Source organism: Pelodiscus sinensis, chromosome 24 (assembly GCF_049634645.1).
Source record: "Pelodiscus sinensis isolate JC-2024 chromosome 24, ASM4963464v1, whole genome shotgun sequence".
Taxonomy (NCBI): domain Eukaryota; kingdom Metazoa; phylum Chordata; order Testudines; family Trionychidae; genus Pelodiscus; species Pelodiscus sinensis.
Window position 1 is genome coordinate 22,217,421 of NC_134734.1, and position 15,890 is coordinate 22,233,310.

Genomic DNA, 15,890 nt, shown 5'->3' on the forward strand with positions numbered 1-15,890 from the left:
GCATCCTTCAGTAAGGCATGTGTAGAACTTTACCCTTCCTGGTCCAGTATGTATAGGCCATGCAGCATTTACTGTTAACATTTGTATATAACACCACAGATCATGAGTTGCCTCTCATTTGAGTCTTAAGGGAGCAAGACATTGCATTGCTTAAAATAACATTGTAAGAATGCCCACACTGGGTCAGCATTAGGGATGTAATAGTGTAGGCGATTAACCAATAAGCAAAACGTATAGGTTAATGCTATAGACTACATGCGTTTCCCTCCCCCCGCCCCCTCCACCCCCACCCATTGTCAGTACATTTTTTAGCAGGCTGGCCAGGAGCCCAGCTCAGTCCCAGCTTGTACTGGGTCCTGGACCTACCCCTGCTGCGGCTCTGCATTCAAAGTGTATTAGGAGCCCGGTGGACAGGCAGCCCGGCTCATTTCCAGCTTGTGCTGGGTCTGGGAGCTCAGACCCCTCCTCCCGGACAGGGGCTGCCTGGGGACTATAGAATAGTCATCTAACTGATAAAAATTCATGAGGTTAATCGACTATTCAATTAACTGATATTTAACATCCCTAATCAGAATCCACCTTCATTGATTAGCTAATAATTCAACCTGTGCAGCAGCGAGCTCCCATTTTTTCTTTCACAATAGCTTTAGAAACAGAGCTTACAGTTGTCTGCAACCTTTGGATGGGGCTGAAGACCAAGCCCAACAAATAGAAATCTCTGAGATGGGTCAGTTTTGGGTGACGCCCCATTACAAGTATGTCTACATTGCACACTCCTTATGGTGGTGAGCAGAGTACGTACACAGCATGCCCTTTAGCCCTGGATAAATAGGAGCCCTGTGAGCATGTACTCTACACAGCTCTGTGACACACCCGAGCAATGCCTCACCTGTCTCTTCTGCTGTTTTTACCAGTGTAATGGCCTGCTGCCTCCCCACTGCTGCAGTCTTTCTCTGCCATAGGGAAAGGCTTCTGCAGCAAGGAAAGAGTCTGGAAGCAAGGAGGAAGTGGGCTCCCTGCCTTGTTGCTTCCACCTTGCTGAGCCTTTCACTGTGTGTTGCTGTACACCGCAGTATGGGCATAGCTGCTTTTCACCACAGCTGTGGCAACGAATATCCTGCATACTGCCACCAGGGGCTTGCAGTGTAAACACAGCTTCTGTTTAATACCCAAAGTTGAATATATTCCATCACCTGGGCATTTCAGAAACTACTTCAAGCCCTGTTTAGAAACCAACCATTTGATTGTCCTCTCGGGATACATCTACACCACCAAACAAGGGTTGTTTGCAATACAGGGGAGTGTACCCCCTCTGTCTTTATTCAGATTGGTGCAGGTGTCATAGTTAGTACAGAGGGGGTAACACAGGCTTTGGTCGGGATTCTGGATATGTACTGTATTCAAGTTCCTGGTCCACCCTTTTGTTCCGTGCCATTTGGTCTTCATTGCTCTAGCGTTACTCATGCTAACTAAATCAAAGCTACCATGGGTATGCCTATTTGTGCTGCAGTCACACCTACATTTCCAGAGTAGACATCCACTTGGTCACATTCACCAGTATTGGATTATTTGATCGACTTTAGTGGAGTAACTTTTTATTTATATTAGTGTAAGTGAGAAAGAATCGAGCCCTAGGTTTTCAGGACTGTCTGGGGAAAAATAATCTGAAAATTTTGGAGGAATGTTGGACGGTTTCATTAGATCCCCTATTTTCAGAACCAAAACGAACTTATGCTGAAATGAAGTTAGTTCTAAATTGTTTAATATTTCTCTCTGCCGGCTGGAGAAACTTAGTAACACGGTGTGAGCACATTTGCCTACTTGTAAATACATGTTAGACACCTGTTTGTGCCTATACCTATGCAACGCAGATATTTAAATTACTTTGTGCTTTGCACTTCAATAACATTGATTTCTTGTTTCTACAAATTAATTGTTACTTGTAAAATATCCTGTCTGAATTGCAGTAATTGGCAAAAAAGTTTTAATCTGATAAAGTCATTTGGCCATTTAACAAGCTGCAGAGATTTTTGTTGGTTGTCTTTGTTCAAAGTAGAATAATAATGTTGCCATAAATTTCTCTTTACATTTTCTTCCAGCTTTTCTGAGACATCAACTGAGTCACCTAGTCACCTCGAAGCCATTGGGAAGGTACATGAATCTGAAAACACTGAGCAGCTTATGCCTTCTTTTACCCAGCGTGAGAAAAAGGCTCCTAGGCCCCCAAAGAAGAAGTACCAGAAGGCGGGGCTGTACTCTGATGTGTACAAAACAACAGAGTAAGTAGTACCAGTGAAATGCTGCTGTCTTCTTTCAACTAGAACCTTGAAGAGCTGTTACTAATAAGCAGCTGAAATAAAACCAGCATCTTAATTCAAGCCTGTGAAAAATTACATGCATGATAATTATCAGAATCTGACCCAGTGAGGATTTAAAATGTAACCCCAGTCAGAAAACCACCTCCAGCAATCTGAAAGTGTTGCTGAGTGTCAGCCTGGAAAAGGTAAGACAGCTTTATTCAACAACCTTAAAGATCATGACAGTAAAGGGGCTAGAGAAACTTGAGATACTCAGGTACTGAGCAAAAGGGCCATTAATTGTCTTGCTTTTATTGATTTACGATAACACAGTCATCTTTAGTGTGACTGGCTTGTAAAGTGACATTTCCAGGTAAGTGCTGTGCATTTGCTTCTTTTTACACATGATGCTTAATGTAAAGAACTGAGGTTCCCAAGCTTCTTCATAATGTAGGCTCACAACTTAATAGAGAAATTGTTCGAGTGTTTGCTCATGTCCATTCCGATAGACGTATGCGTGCGTCACGTGCATGATCGTCAGAAAGTATTTCCTAGTGGTACCCGTGGGGTCAGTTGCGGAGCTCCGTGGAGTGGTGCTGGTATGGCAGTGATGGTCGTTGGAGCTACCCACTCTTGCTTCGCAAGCGCTCACCTAGCCATAGTTGGTTCTTGTTTGGGTTCTGTTCTAATTAGTTAGAGAGAGTTTAATTGTTAGAATTTGGACTTGGGGGGTTTCCTCTACATTTCCTTTCCTAGACCGGGGTATGCCATGGTTGCAGGGGTTTAAATCCTGCACAAACTGCTTGAAGCCTGTGCCTAGGGACGATCTGCACAGATCCTATTTGAAGGGCGTGGGAGAAGGACATTAAACAGACAAGTGTCCCATCTGCCAGGTTTCCAACACAGACCAAAAAGGAAAAGGGGCTATCGCCTTAAACGCTTTCTGCTGGAAGCGGCACTCCACCCTCAACAGCAGTACAGACGCCAGCAACTTCCAGCGTGCTGGCTTTGCCGCAGCATCCCTTGGTGCCAAAGAAGGACTCTTCAAAGAGGCACTGTCATTGTTCCCCTGCGTATCTGCAGGGTATGTACACAAGGTAGCAGTCCCAGTCCCCAGTGCCGCCTAAGAGAAAGTACCGAGGCCAGTCCCCCGTCAGGCCCTCACACAAGGGCTCCGGAAAGGAGTGCCTGGTATCGGGCTCCTCCAAGCTGGCACAGCACAGTCTAGCATGGACAGTTCTGGTTCTGTGGAGGAGTTTGTCAAGTGCAGTGCCAGAGGACTCGCCCATCACAGAGGTCTGGGAGGAGGACATAGATTTTTTTTTTTTTTCCTCCACAGCTGATACATTCGAGCCCACACGCAACCTCATTGAACTGAGAGTACATCCCCCCTCGCCAGCTAGGGATTCCACGTCTGAGTTGGCTGTACTAGCAGCGCTTCTCCAGCACCCGCTTCGGCAACGGCAGTGGCATCAACCTAGTACCCTAAGGAGACCGAAAAACTAGACCTGTTTGGCTGCAAGGTCTATGCCCGGGGGGAGGGGACAGGCAATCCTCAGCTGCTGTGTTCCAATGATCTGCATTTCCAATGCCCGTACTTACTACTTTTCCTTACTTCTGCCACAGTGCCTTCAGTCTGTCTTTTACCTGCCTGCTTGTCTGGGCCTGATCCTGCTTTCCTTGCTGAACAGCCCCTTTCCATGGACACAGGCTTTGTTACACGCCAGTTTAGCAAAGAGGGTGGGCTTCTCAACTAGCCCCTACACCTCTTGAACATTTTTCCTAACGATTTTCAAATGTCTCAGGTTTTCAACTCCTCAAACTAGTTTGCCCAATTAACTGTTAGGACTTCTTGATATTCCTTCCTATTAGTGTCCATTCTCCTAAAGACCCTGCCTACTGCCTAGCAGAGTAGAAAGAAGATCATAGAACTAGAAGAGACCTCGAGAGGTCATCAAGCCCAGTCCCCTGCCCTCACGGCAGGACCAAGCACCGTCCAGATCATTCCTGACAGATGTCAGTCTAATCTGCTCTTAAATACCTCCAGTGATGGAGATTCCACAACCTCCCCAGGCAATTTATTCCAGTGTTCAACCACCCTGACAGGTAGGAAGCTTTTCCTAATGTCCAACCTTAAACCTCCCTTGCTGCAATTTAAGCCCATTGCTTCTTGTCCTGTCCTCAGAGGCCAAGGAAAACAATTTTTCTCCCTCCTCCTTGTAACAACATGCTAAGCTTTCCTCCTTTTGCACTCTCGGTCCTGCTACAACCAAGGGTATACCCACCATTACGTTCCATCCTAGTGAGGGAGGCCCTCCTAGAGAGCAGGAAATCTTCTACCTGTGATGCATACTTGGCAAAGTGGAAATGGTTTTTGATCTGGTCCTTACAGCGGGGCACAACACGTGCCCATACCCACTATCCTGGATTGCTTACTGTGTTTCAAGCAACAAGGCATTGCAACATCATCTGTACAAGTACACCTGGCGGCTATTTCCGTCTGTCGTCAAAGCATGGGGGGTAGATTGGTATTTTCTAACCCAGTGGTCAGCTACTTCCTTAAGGGATTAGATCAGCTTTGCCCGCAGGTAAGGCAACCAGTTCCCCAGTGAGACCTTAGCTTGGTCTTAGCCAAGCTCCTGGGCCTGCCACTCAAACCCATTGCCACCTGCCCTCTCTCCTACCTCTCCTGGAAGATGGTCTTCCTGGTAGTTATACTATTGCTAGGAGAGTCTCCAAGTTAAGGGTGCTGATATGTGAGCCCCCTATACTGTGTTTTACAAAGATATGGTCTCCCTGCACCCGCACCCCACTTTCCTCCCCAAAGTGGTTTCCTAATTCCACGTTAATCCGGATATTTTCCTCCCCATGTTCTTCCAGAAACCCCATGCAAGCAACAGAAAGCGAGTGCTCCATTCCCCTAGTGTCAGATGCTCCCTGGCATTCTATATGAATGCACAAAACCATTCTGTAAATCACCTCAGCTCTTTATTGCCATCGCAAGAGAATGAGAGGTTTCCCCATATGCTTGCAGTGCATTTCAGCATGGATCACTTCCTGTGTACATACGTACTATAATCTGGGGAAGGTGCCGCCTCTACCACATCTCACAAGAGTGCAAGCATCTTTCATGGCCTTTGTCGCGCATGTCCCAGTTCAAGACATCTGCAAGGCAGCAACTTGGTCCTCTGGTCACACATTTGAAGCCTACTACATTGGCATCCAGTACACCAGGGATGATGCTACAATCTGCAACTAACTGAACTCCAGTGCCTCTTACAAGAGAACTGCTTGGCAGCCACCTATCAAAATGGACATGAGCAAACACTTGAAGAAGAAGAAAAAGTTACCTACCTCTTGTAACTATTGTTCTTCAAGATGGCTTGCTCGTGTCCCTTCCAAATCCCGCCTGCTTCGCCTCTGTCCGAGTGATCTGACAAGAAGGAATTGAGCAGGTGGTGTGTTAGCAGTGGCAAATATACATCACCTTATTAGCACCACGCCAGGGGGCTCCACAGCTGACCCAACAGGGTACCGGTAGGGGAGGCTTTCTGACAGTCATGCACGTGGTGTGCTCACACACCCATCAGAATGGGCATGAGCAACGCATCTCAAAAAAAAAATTAGAAGAGGTCAGTAACCATGTTTTCATGAACATCTCCCCTCCCATTTCTGATTGCACTGACCCACGTCCTCTCTCATTTATGATTACATAACATCACATAATTACAGCAGTTGTTTACGTTAGTAGAGTATTACATTTTTAGATTTCTTATCATGGGGTTTGGCAGATGGAAACCAAGAGGAGGGTTGTCACCATGTTACCAGTAAGCTCTCCATAGAAAATTATCAAATGCTCCAGAGACTACAGGGAAACCTGCTGTTGTATGGCTTAATAACTATTCCCAATTACATCTCTTTTCACATTGTAATGTAGCTATTTGAGCAAGACTGTAAGGAGCAAGCAGCGAGGTTCTTCTTTTGACCAAAGTGAGACCGCAATTGCATTTTTATTCAGCTGTTCTTTGTTAGAAAGCACCTCCTCTCCTAGCTGTGACAGCGACACTGTCCTTTGGATGGTCTGTTTCTCAAGATGAGAGGCTTTTCTGAAAATAAGCATGAAATGTTTAGTTGTCTGAGCATTTTTGTTTGCAACAAAATATTCCCACTGTAGCAGACAGGTATGTTGCCATGGCTATGGAACTGAGTCTGTTTTTTCTTTGTAATAAAATGTTAATGATCCTCCTGGAAGCCTAACCAGCCAATGGGAGCCCTCACTGCAAGTGTGGCAAACAGACATGCCGCTTTACAAATGTTATTTAAAAGTTCAGGTGAATTTCTAGATGTATCACAACTGGATATGAATATAGAGAAGGTCAGCGCAAAGCCTATATACCAGGGGTTCTCAAACTTATGATTCCGCAACCCCCCTCTCAGTTGCTCACAACCCCCCTCTAAGTTGCTCGCGACCCCCTGGGGGGTCGGGACCCACAGTTTGAGAAACACTGCTATATACTATTATTAACTCCTTAAGCTCTCAAAACACAATGTGACAGTTAGGGATGTAAGCGACTAGTTGACTAATCGACTATTCGATAAGCAAAAGCTTATCGGATAGTTGACTAGTCCCTTGACTAGTTGCTTTCCCCCACTTGCTGCCTCTGTCAGAGGCGGCAAGAGGGGGAGCGGGAGCCAACTTAAAACCTGGTCCTCCCCTCCACTCCCCCCAGCACTCTCTCTGTGGGGGGCAGAAGAGTAGCAGGGACCAGGCACAAGGTAGAAATCAGCTGATTCCCAGCTCACGCTCAGTTCCAGACTCTGTGACTCTGCTTTTTAAATGTATTAAGAGCTCACTAGCTCTTAATACATTAAAAAGGCTAAAGCGCAGCAGGCGGGACACGACGCAAGCTGGGAATCAGCTGGCCCAGCTTGCACCAAGTCTCCCCCGCTGCACACCAGCCTTTTAAATGTGTTAAGAACCAGCAGACTCTTAATACATTTAAAAGGCAGAGCCGCAGCAGGGTTAGCTCCCAAGGCTCACCCGCTTATAGACTAATCAACTAGTCAATGGAAAATCCATTAACTAGTCGATTAGTTAGTTAACCTGTATTTAACATCCCTAGTGACAGCACGTATAGACCCCACACTGATGATAGAAGTGCCAGGGAGGCCCTACGTGCTGGGCCTGCCGATCCAGCCCTGTCAATTATGTTTTGTATGGGGGAACCCTCTAAAAAAAGAGGAAATTGTAGTCAGCTGGGAAAAGAGATAACCCTGAGCAGAAAGCTCCTGAAGCCACCTGCAGAACTGCTATCCAGGAGCTCTCCATCCATGACTCCATGGGGAGCACAGCCAACTCCCAGCAAAATCGAACAAAGCAGGCCCAATTCAGCAGCCCATCCAGATGCAATCTGCCTTGCAGGTAGCCCAGAACAAAGATGGTGCTGCTGACCCCCTTTGAGTTGGCTCAGGAAGGAGTTATTCTTGGGTGCACTGAGATACTCAATATAAACATAAGAGAGCTTGCAAAGGGCGTGGTTCAGCCTCACACAGATTAAGAAACAGGGGCCTATCTGTAAGTTTACCTTCCCATCTGCCATGTAGATAACTGGGCATGTCTGGGGTCTCCTATCCTCCAGGGAAAAAACAAAGGAGATCCTTTTACATGGCACTTAGGCCTTGTGCTGGTGCTCTGCACAGGGACAAATTCCACTTTTAAACAAGCAGTGTTCATGAGTCCCAAAAGATAAATAAGAATAGTTGGTACTTCTGTAGCACTTTTCTACAGAGATTCTGAGAACCCACGGCTCTTACTGATTTCATTTGAAGAGGTGACTGCTTAACACCTCTAAAATCAAGGGCTACATCTCAAAATACTTTATAAAGATGAGAGAGAATTTTAGCCCTCTTTTACAGATGAACAAACTGTCTAATTATTAGAGAGGTGCTGATCACTATAGTATCGAGAGAGGTTCAGAGGAGTTAGGTAATGTATTTAAAATCATTAGTTTCCAAATTTAAATCCTATGCCCAGTACTTGCTTTAATTCCAGTCTTTTTGACAGCATTAACACAGCTCCCTTGCAAGGCTTCAAGGAGAGGTGTAGAGCAGTGTTTCTGACAGCGGGCTGCGGGCCCGCTTTGGGAAAGATGCTAGCGGGCCCATGCTACTTCATTTCCATAAAGGCTCCCATTGTGGCCAGGCTGCTGCTGCTTCCCGCATCTCAGCTGGAATGGAGTCACAAGGCTCCGTGGTTAAAGACCCTTTAGGTGACACAGCAGTGTGGGCCCGCTAGTGGCTTTCCCATAGTGGGCCCGTGGCCCATTTTGAGATATACTGGTGTAGAGCAAGGTTCCCTCTAAACTGTACAGCCACATAGCTGCCTAATAAGCCCTGTGCAGGGGCTCAGGGCTGCTGCATAGGGAGCTGTCATGGCCAAGGGAGAGGCTCTTCTCCCCAGCTGCAGCAGCTCCCTGCTGGCGCTCCCAGGTCCGAAGGAGTCCACCTCTCTCCCTGGCTGTGGTCACTCCCTGCTGGGGTTGAAGGAGGGGCACGCTCCTTCAGCCCTAGCTGGGAGCTGCCAGGACACAGTGGCACTGCTCTGACCCCAGCAGCAGGACAAGATTAAGAAAGGGGCTTTAGAGGCTGCAGCTCAGGGCCGTGGGCTGCAGCCTATAAGCCCCTCTGTTCTGGGCCAGCCGCTCCAGTTGGGGGTGGGGAGAAGGTGACTCAAGGCACTGCAGTTCCTACGCCCCCAGCCAGCTGGAGCTGCATCACCATTAGTACCGGGAAGCTCTGGCCCTGTATCTCCCATTGGCTGGTAATCGCAGCCAATGAGAGCTGCAGGTGAGCACGAGGCAGACAAGAGCTGCCCCAGGTAAACACCTCACATCACAATCCCCTGTCCCAGCCCAAGCTCCCTCCATCACCCTGGCTCCCTCCTTAGACCCTAAGCCTGAGCCCCTTCCTGCACCCTAATGTCTTCCCAGACCCTGCAGCACTGAGCCTGCTCCCACATGCCAAACCCCTTGGCCCCAACCTGGAGCCCAAATGCCTCAACTCTAGCTCCAACCCAGAGCTCATGTCCCCAGCTAGACCCCTTATTCTCCTTACCCTGAGCCCCCTCCCGCGCTCTGAACCCCTTGGCCCTACTTCACCAGAGATTGTCCATGTGCAAAATGAATTGTATGTGCACCAATATGGAGGTGACATACAACACAGCACCTCCACATTGGTACACATGACAATTCATTCTGCATTTGACATAAAAATTAGAGGGAACACTGGTGTAGAGTGGGAGAAATGTGAACCTTATGAACCTCAAGAGGGATGTGGAGAAGTTTCCTGGCATGATGTTTTTATTAACAGATATTTATATCGCTTTTAAACAAACTTATATTGTTGTACTCAACAAGCACAAAATAATTAATATGTGATATATACCCATTCACAAGTGACACCAGAGATTCCTGACCATGATCCAAGTTAAAAAAAAAATCCATTTCTCTTAAGCACATTCGACTTTTTTTAATTTTACTTAGAGCTAGATTGTGAGTGCCTTACTCACAGTGGTGAGCAGTTATACAAATTCATTGACTTCAGTGGAACTACGTATGAGTAACTGCTTACCAGTGTAAGTAAGGGGCTTGAAATCTGTCAGCTAGCATAATAGCTTTTATTTCAATAACTGCAAGATTTTTACTAGATCACGAGTCTACAACATATGGCTCTCGAGCCAAATATGGCCCTTTTTTCTTTGCCAAAACACATGCAACTTTTGAAATTAAAATGAAAAATTAATTCAAAATTTGAAAAAGGTGTCATTACTCATGTCGCTTGAATGCGCGCATGAACCTAAATTTGACCAGCTATGATGTAAACTTCAAAGAAATGTGTGAAAAGATGCAGCAGCCAAAGTCCCATTAAATAAAGTCTGCTAGAACAATGTTTCATTTATGCTGCTATTAATCATCATGTCAATTATCTATAATATTAAGTTGTATATTTTCAGTCATGCAAATGAGCATTCTTATACTGCTCTTTGTTGACCACTTGTTCTGAATTTTGATGTAGTTTGGCTCTTTAGTTTGAAAAGTTGCCAGTCCCTGCACTAGATGCATGAAGTAGAAACTTCCGTTTGGCAGTATACATACACATGCAAAGATGGATGTGTTACATTACCATGTGGAGGACCAGTGCTATAGAGGTGCCACAGGACGACACCTTGTTTTTGCTGCAGCAGACTAGCACAGGTACCCCTCTGAAAGATTTTCATTGCAATTTATTATATTAATAAATAGTCCATATTCTGGAGCAATGAGATTGAATGTAATAGGTGAAATGGTCCACAGAGAAGATAGCCGTACACTGAAGATCTCTTCATAATCACCTGCTTTCCTTTTACCGCTGCCCTCACTAATGGTGTAAATAGATTTCCCATTCTTATCTCCAGTATATTGTTCCTGCCTTTTTTTGAGGGATAACCAAACAATTTATCGCAATATTTTACAAGTTATGTGCTTGAATAAAAGTGATCACCTTTTCCATCGAAGGGCTATGCTTCATCCATCCCCCTTTCTGCTACAGCAAAAGTGATGAAAGGAGGTCTGACTTCAGCATGACATGAGTTACTTGGAAGTGGACTTTGTCTAATCTTTTCTATTGGTTTGCCATCTTTCCTGTTCTTTTTGCCCCATCTTTGCTTGCTGACTGAAACATTTTGCTGATGAGATACACCCTGATTATATGTGTCAAAGAAGCATAGACTTGGGGCTCTTATCCATATTGAGGCTTGAAGAAGCATAGATTTGGGGAATCTTATCCATATGGAGTCTTGTAGAAGATGAGCACCTGTGGCCTCTCCCTCCTCAGAGACGGGCATACTTCCTCAGATTTTATCTGATACTCTCAACATTTTGAGAAGTCTCTGAAATTACAATATGTATCTCTCTTTACAAGTGGGCGAGAGAGCTAAACAAGTTGTTCAGTGTGTGCCTGCGAGAGCCAGCGGCCATGAGCATAAAGGAAGATTGTGGAGAGCAATCCCTGCTGTTCATCCAATGGTGGCTTATTTGGAAAAGTCCAGATTCTCTAATTACATTTAATAATTGGTTTAGCTCCTGGGGGCAAATAGTTACTGTGGGATGCCTCTTCTAATAGAAATCTGGAGACACTGCATTGTTCAAGAAATGTTCTTCCTACTTTGGGAGTCATGTTCCTCTGGGGTTAGTACTGAAAATATATAAATATTAACTAATAGAAGCCAAGATTCCCGGTCAGTGTACCTTTTCAGTCTACAATTTGCTGGCTTTTTGTTTTGTAGCTGCTGGTTTCTTAGAAATTGCATAATGCTCTTCCATAAAAACATAAGAACGGCCATACTGGGTCAGACCAAAGGTCTATCTAGCCCACTATCCTGTCTGCCGACTCTGGCCAGAGCCAGGTGCCCCAGAGATGGGGTACCGAAGACAATGATCAAGCAGTATGTCTCCTGCCATCCTTCTCCAGCCTTTGACAAACAAAGGCTAAGGGCACCATTCCTTATCCCCAGCTAATAGCCTTTTATGGACTTAACCTCCATGAATGTATCTAGCTCTTTTTTAAACCCTGTTATAGTCCTAGCCTTCACAGCCTCCTCTGGCGAGGAGTTCCACAGGTTTACTGTGCACTGTGTGAAGAAGAACTTTATTTTATTTGTTTTAAACCTGCTACCCATTAATTTCATTTGGTGTCCTCTATTTCTTATATTATGGGAACAAGTAAATAACTTTTCTTTATTCACCCTCTCCACACCACTCATGATTTTATAGACCTCTATCATATCCCCCCTCAGTCTCCTCTTTTCTAAACTGAAAAGTCCCAGTCTCTTTAGCTTCTCCTCATATGGGACCCGTTCCAAACCCCTAATTATTTTAATTGCTCTTTTCTGAACCTTTTCTAATGCCATAATATCTTTTTAGAGGTGAGGAGACCACATGTGTACACAGTATTCAAGATGTGGGCGTACTATAGTTTTATGTAGGAGCAGTAAGATATTCTTTGTCTTTTTTTCTATCCCTTGTTTAATAATTCCTAGCATCCTATTTGCTTTTTTGACTGCCGCTGCACACTGTGTGGATGTTTTCAGAGAACTATCCACAATGTCTCCAAGATTTCTTTCCTGATTAGTTTGCTACCTCACTGCTTACCCCTTTCTCTAGATCGTTTATGAATAAGTTGAATAGGATTGGTCCTAGGACTGACCCTTGGGGAACACCACTAGTTACAACTCTCCATTCTGAAAATGTATCATTTATTCCTACCCTTTGTTTCCTGTCTTTTAACCAGTTCTCAATCCATGAAAGGATCTTCCCTCTTATCCGATGATAAACTAATTTACACAAGGGCCTTTGGTGAGGAACCTTGTCAAAGGGTTTCTGGAAATCTAAGTATACTATATCTACTGGATCCCCCTTGTCCACATGTTTGACCCCTTCAAAGAACTCTTAATAGATTAGTAAGACATGATTTCCCTTTACAGAAACCATGTTGACTTTTGCCCAACAAATTATGTTCTTCTACGTGTCTGACAATTTTATTCTATTGTTTCAACTAATTTGCCCGGTACTGACGTTAGACTTACTGGTCTGTAATTGCCAGGGTCACCTCTAGAGCCCTTTTTAAATATTGGCGTTATGTTAGCTGTCTTCCAGTCCTTGGGTATGGAAGCCGATTTAAAGGATTGGTTACAAACCACAGTCAATAGTTCCTCAATTTCACATTTGAGTTCTTTCAGAACCCTTGGGTGAATGCCATCCGGTCCCACTGATTTGTTACTGTTAAGTTTTTTTATTTGTTCCAAAACCACCTCTAATAACACTTCAATCTGGGGCAGTTCCTCAGATTCATCACCCACAAAGGAGGGAGATTCCCAAACCTACACCGTAACATCCTCAGCCGTGAAGACTGAAGCAAAGAAATCATTTAGTCTCTCCACAATGGCTTTATCGTCCTTGATTGCTCCTTTTGTATCTCTATTGTCCAGGGACCCCACTGGTTTTTGAGCAGGCTTCCTGCTTCTAATGTACTAAAAAACATTTTGCTATTACTTTTTGAGTTTTTGGCTAGCTGTTCCTCAAAATCTTATTTGGCTTTTCTTACTACATTTTTACACTTAATTTGGCGGTGTTTATGTTCCTTTTTATTTACCTCACTAGTATTAGACTTCCACTTTTTAAAAGATGCCTTATCTGTCACTGCTTCTTTTACATGGTTGTTAAGCCATGGTGGCTCTCTTTTAAGTCTCTTACTATGTTTTTTAATTTGGGGTATACATTTAAGTTGGGCCTCTGTTATGGTGTCCTTAAAAAGTTTCCATTCAGCTTGTAGGGCTTTTACTCTAGTCACTGTACCTTTTAATTTCTGTTTAATGAACCTCCTCATTTTTGCATAATTCCCCTTTTTGAAATTAAATGCCAGCGTGTTGGACTGCTGAGGTGTTCTTCTCACCACAGGAATGTTAAATGTTATTATCTTATGGTCAGTATTCCCAAGCGGTCCTGTAATAGTTACATTGGACTTAATGTGCTGAACTAGGCAATAAATATGATAGGAGATCTCCTCAGCTCGTGATACAGATAACAGAGCCATCATGCCAAATAAGAACAATAAACAGCTTTGTTCTTCCAAATGAAGGGCTGGTGGATATAGCACATCTTAAAGCTTGCCGTTCTAGCACTGCTTGAAAAAGGTAGTTGCTATCAACCCTGACGAAGATTTTTAACAGTGGTGCATGACTCCTCCTTTACAGTTTTTGTGTGGAGTCTTAGTGTCTTGTCCCCATGCTCTTGGGGCTATTTCCTTTCTTGGGATCAGAGGGAAGAATGCTGTGATGGACAGATCTTGTGACAGTCAGCCATGCCCCCAGCTGCACAGCATTAGATCATCTTCTTGTGCTGCTGCCTCCAACTATTTTGCCCATACAACTACCCTCCTCCTTGAGTCTAAATAACTCCTCTGATGCCTTAATTGCAGCATGAATTTTATGTTAAGATTACTTATTTCTCTTTAAACTCTATCTATTTCCTTTTGTTTTTACTGGGGTTCTGTAATAGGGCATCACAGCCGTGTTTGTCACGGCAAAGCTTTACTTTTCACCAGAGACTGAAGCAGAACAGAGTAATGGATTGCACACACCTCACAAGTGGGCCTGTATGCTTTTTTTCCTCTCACAATGTCTCTGTCGGCCACTGAGCTTGTCAGGCAGGTCTTTGGTAATTCAGCGCTCTGACTGAATCATACTCTGTCCATGTGCAAAGTGAACAGACCCCTTCCAGGGTACATTGTCTAGAGTGATCAGTGTCCTGCTGTCCTTACTAGGCTCAGTCTGTAGCAGCCGAACAGGACCCATCACGGAATCCTCGTGTGGGCCGGCTAGATTGCAAGGTTCCTACTTCGGTACTGAGCAGCACCCAAGGGTTTCTTCTCCTTGCCTCTGCTTGAGGCCTTAGCCTGCCTGCTTTGCCACTCTGCTTGGACTCACTTGCTTATCAGACCTCCCCACTGAGTCAGTTCCAGTGCAGTCCGGTCCTTTCGCTGGGTTTCCACAGTTCTGATTCTGTTCCTTAGGGTGTAACCACTTCCCCTCACAGTTGAGGGGGGTGGAGACATCCAGTCCCACCCACTGCTCTGGGTCACAACCCAGAGACCCTTTAAGTATAACAGCCACATGATGCATTGCTTTACTAATTGCTGTTCTATAGGCCCCTGGACCACTTCCCTGTAACCCATCTTCAAATCCAGCAAGCCAGAAGCTGTTTCGTTGCTCTCCTGGTCCCCGCATAGTCCCAGCAGACAGTAGAGCTGCCAACTTTGGTTGGACATATTCCTGGAGGTTTCATCAGATCACATAATCTTTCATTAAAAATTAACCTTTAATTCCTAAAGACTCCAGGACAATCCTGGAGAGTTGGCAACCCTAGCAGACAACCAAGAGGCATTCAGTTCTCTAGGTCCCTGCCAGCATCTGATCTGCCAACCCCTATAGCCTCTTTCCAGATTGCTTGTGCTGCCTCTCTAGGCAACTGGGAGGACTCTGTCCACTACCGTTTTCTCGGGCAAGGTATGGCAGGACCATGAGGTCTCCTGCAGGGGGCATCAAGGCGTAGGACACCCTATCGTATACTCTCTGGAGCACTAACAGTTTCTTTTACTTTGATGATTTTCCCTTTGGTGTAACAGAATGTGGCTCCAAGCTACTTTCAGTTTCACTTGGCAGCCTACAGAGTTCTGACCCCCTGGAAAGTAAGGGAAGACCGTAGTGGAAGAGACTGAGAAAGGAGAACAGAAATGGAGAAGATAACAGAATAGGTGTAGTAGAAAAATAAACATTTCTGGTTGCATTACCCTTACCTCTGACTTGGACTGGGGGGTGGGTGGGTTCTCGAGGCCTCCCATTCCACCCTTGAAGATCTCCAAGTGCTTTATACCAGGCGACAAGCAGCCACTCTCATGGCTTTTGGAGAGAATGTCATTTAGTCCACTGCTGGGAAGAATGGTAACTGTAAGGTAGAGATTGTACATGTATCCCCGAAGAAGGAAAGCATAGTGTGGGAG

The 15,890-nt window shown here is 45.1% G+C and overlaps 1 protein-coding gene across 3 annotated transcripts in view; it reads left to right on the forward strand.

Moving 5' to 3' along the window:
* Positions 1-15,890, forward strand: part of ASH1L (ASH1 like histone lysine methyltransferase) — a 157,478-nt gene that overhangs the window by 97,364 nt on the left and 44,224 nt on the right. For all 3 annotated transcript variants that reach the window (XM_075907956.1, XM_075907957.1, XM_075907958.1), the window contains one exon: positions 2,100-2,279. In XM_075907956.1, coding sequence (XP_075764071.1) covers positions 2,100-2,279 — 180 coding nt within the window. The remainder of the gene's footprint in view (positions 1-2,099; positions 2,280-15,890) is intronic.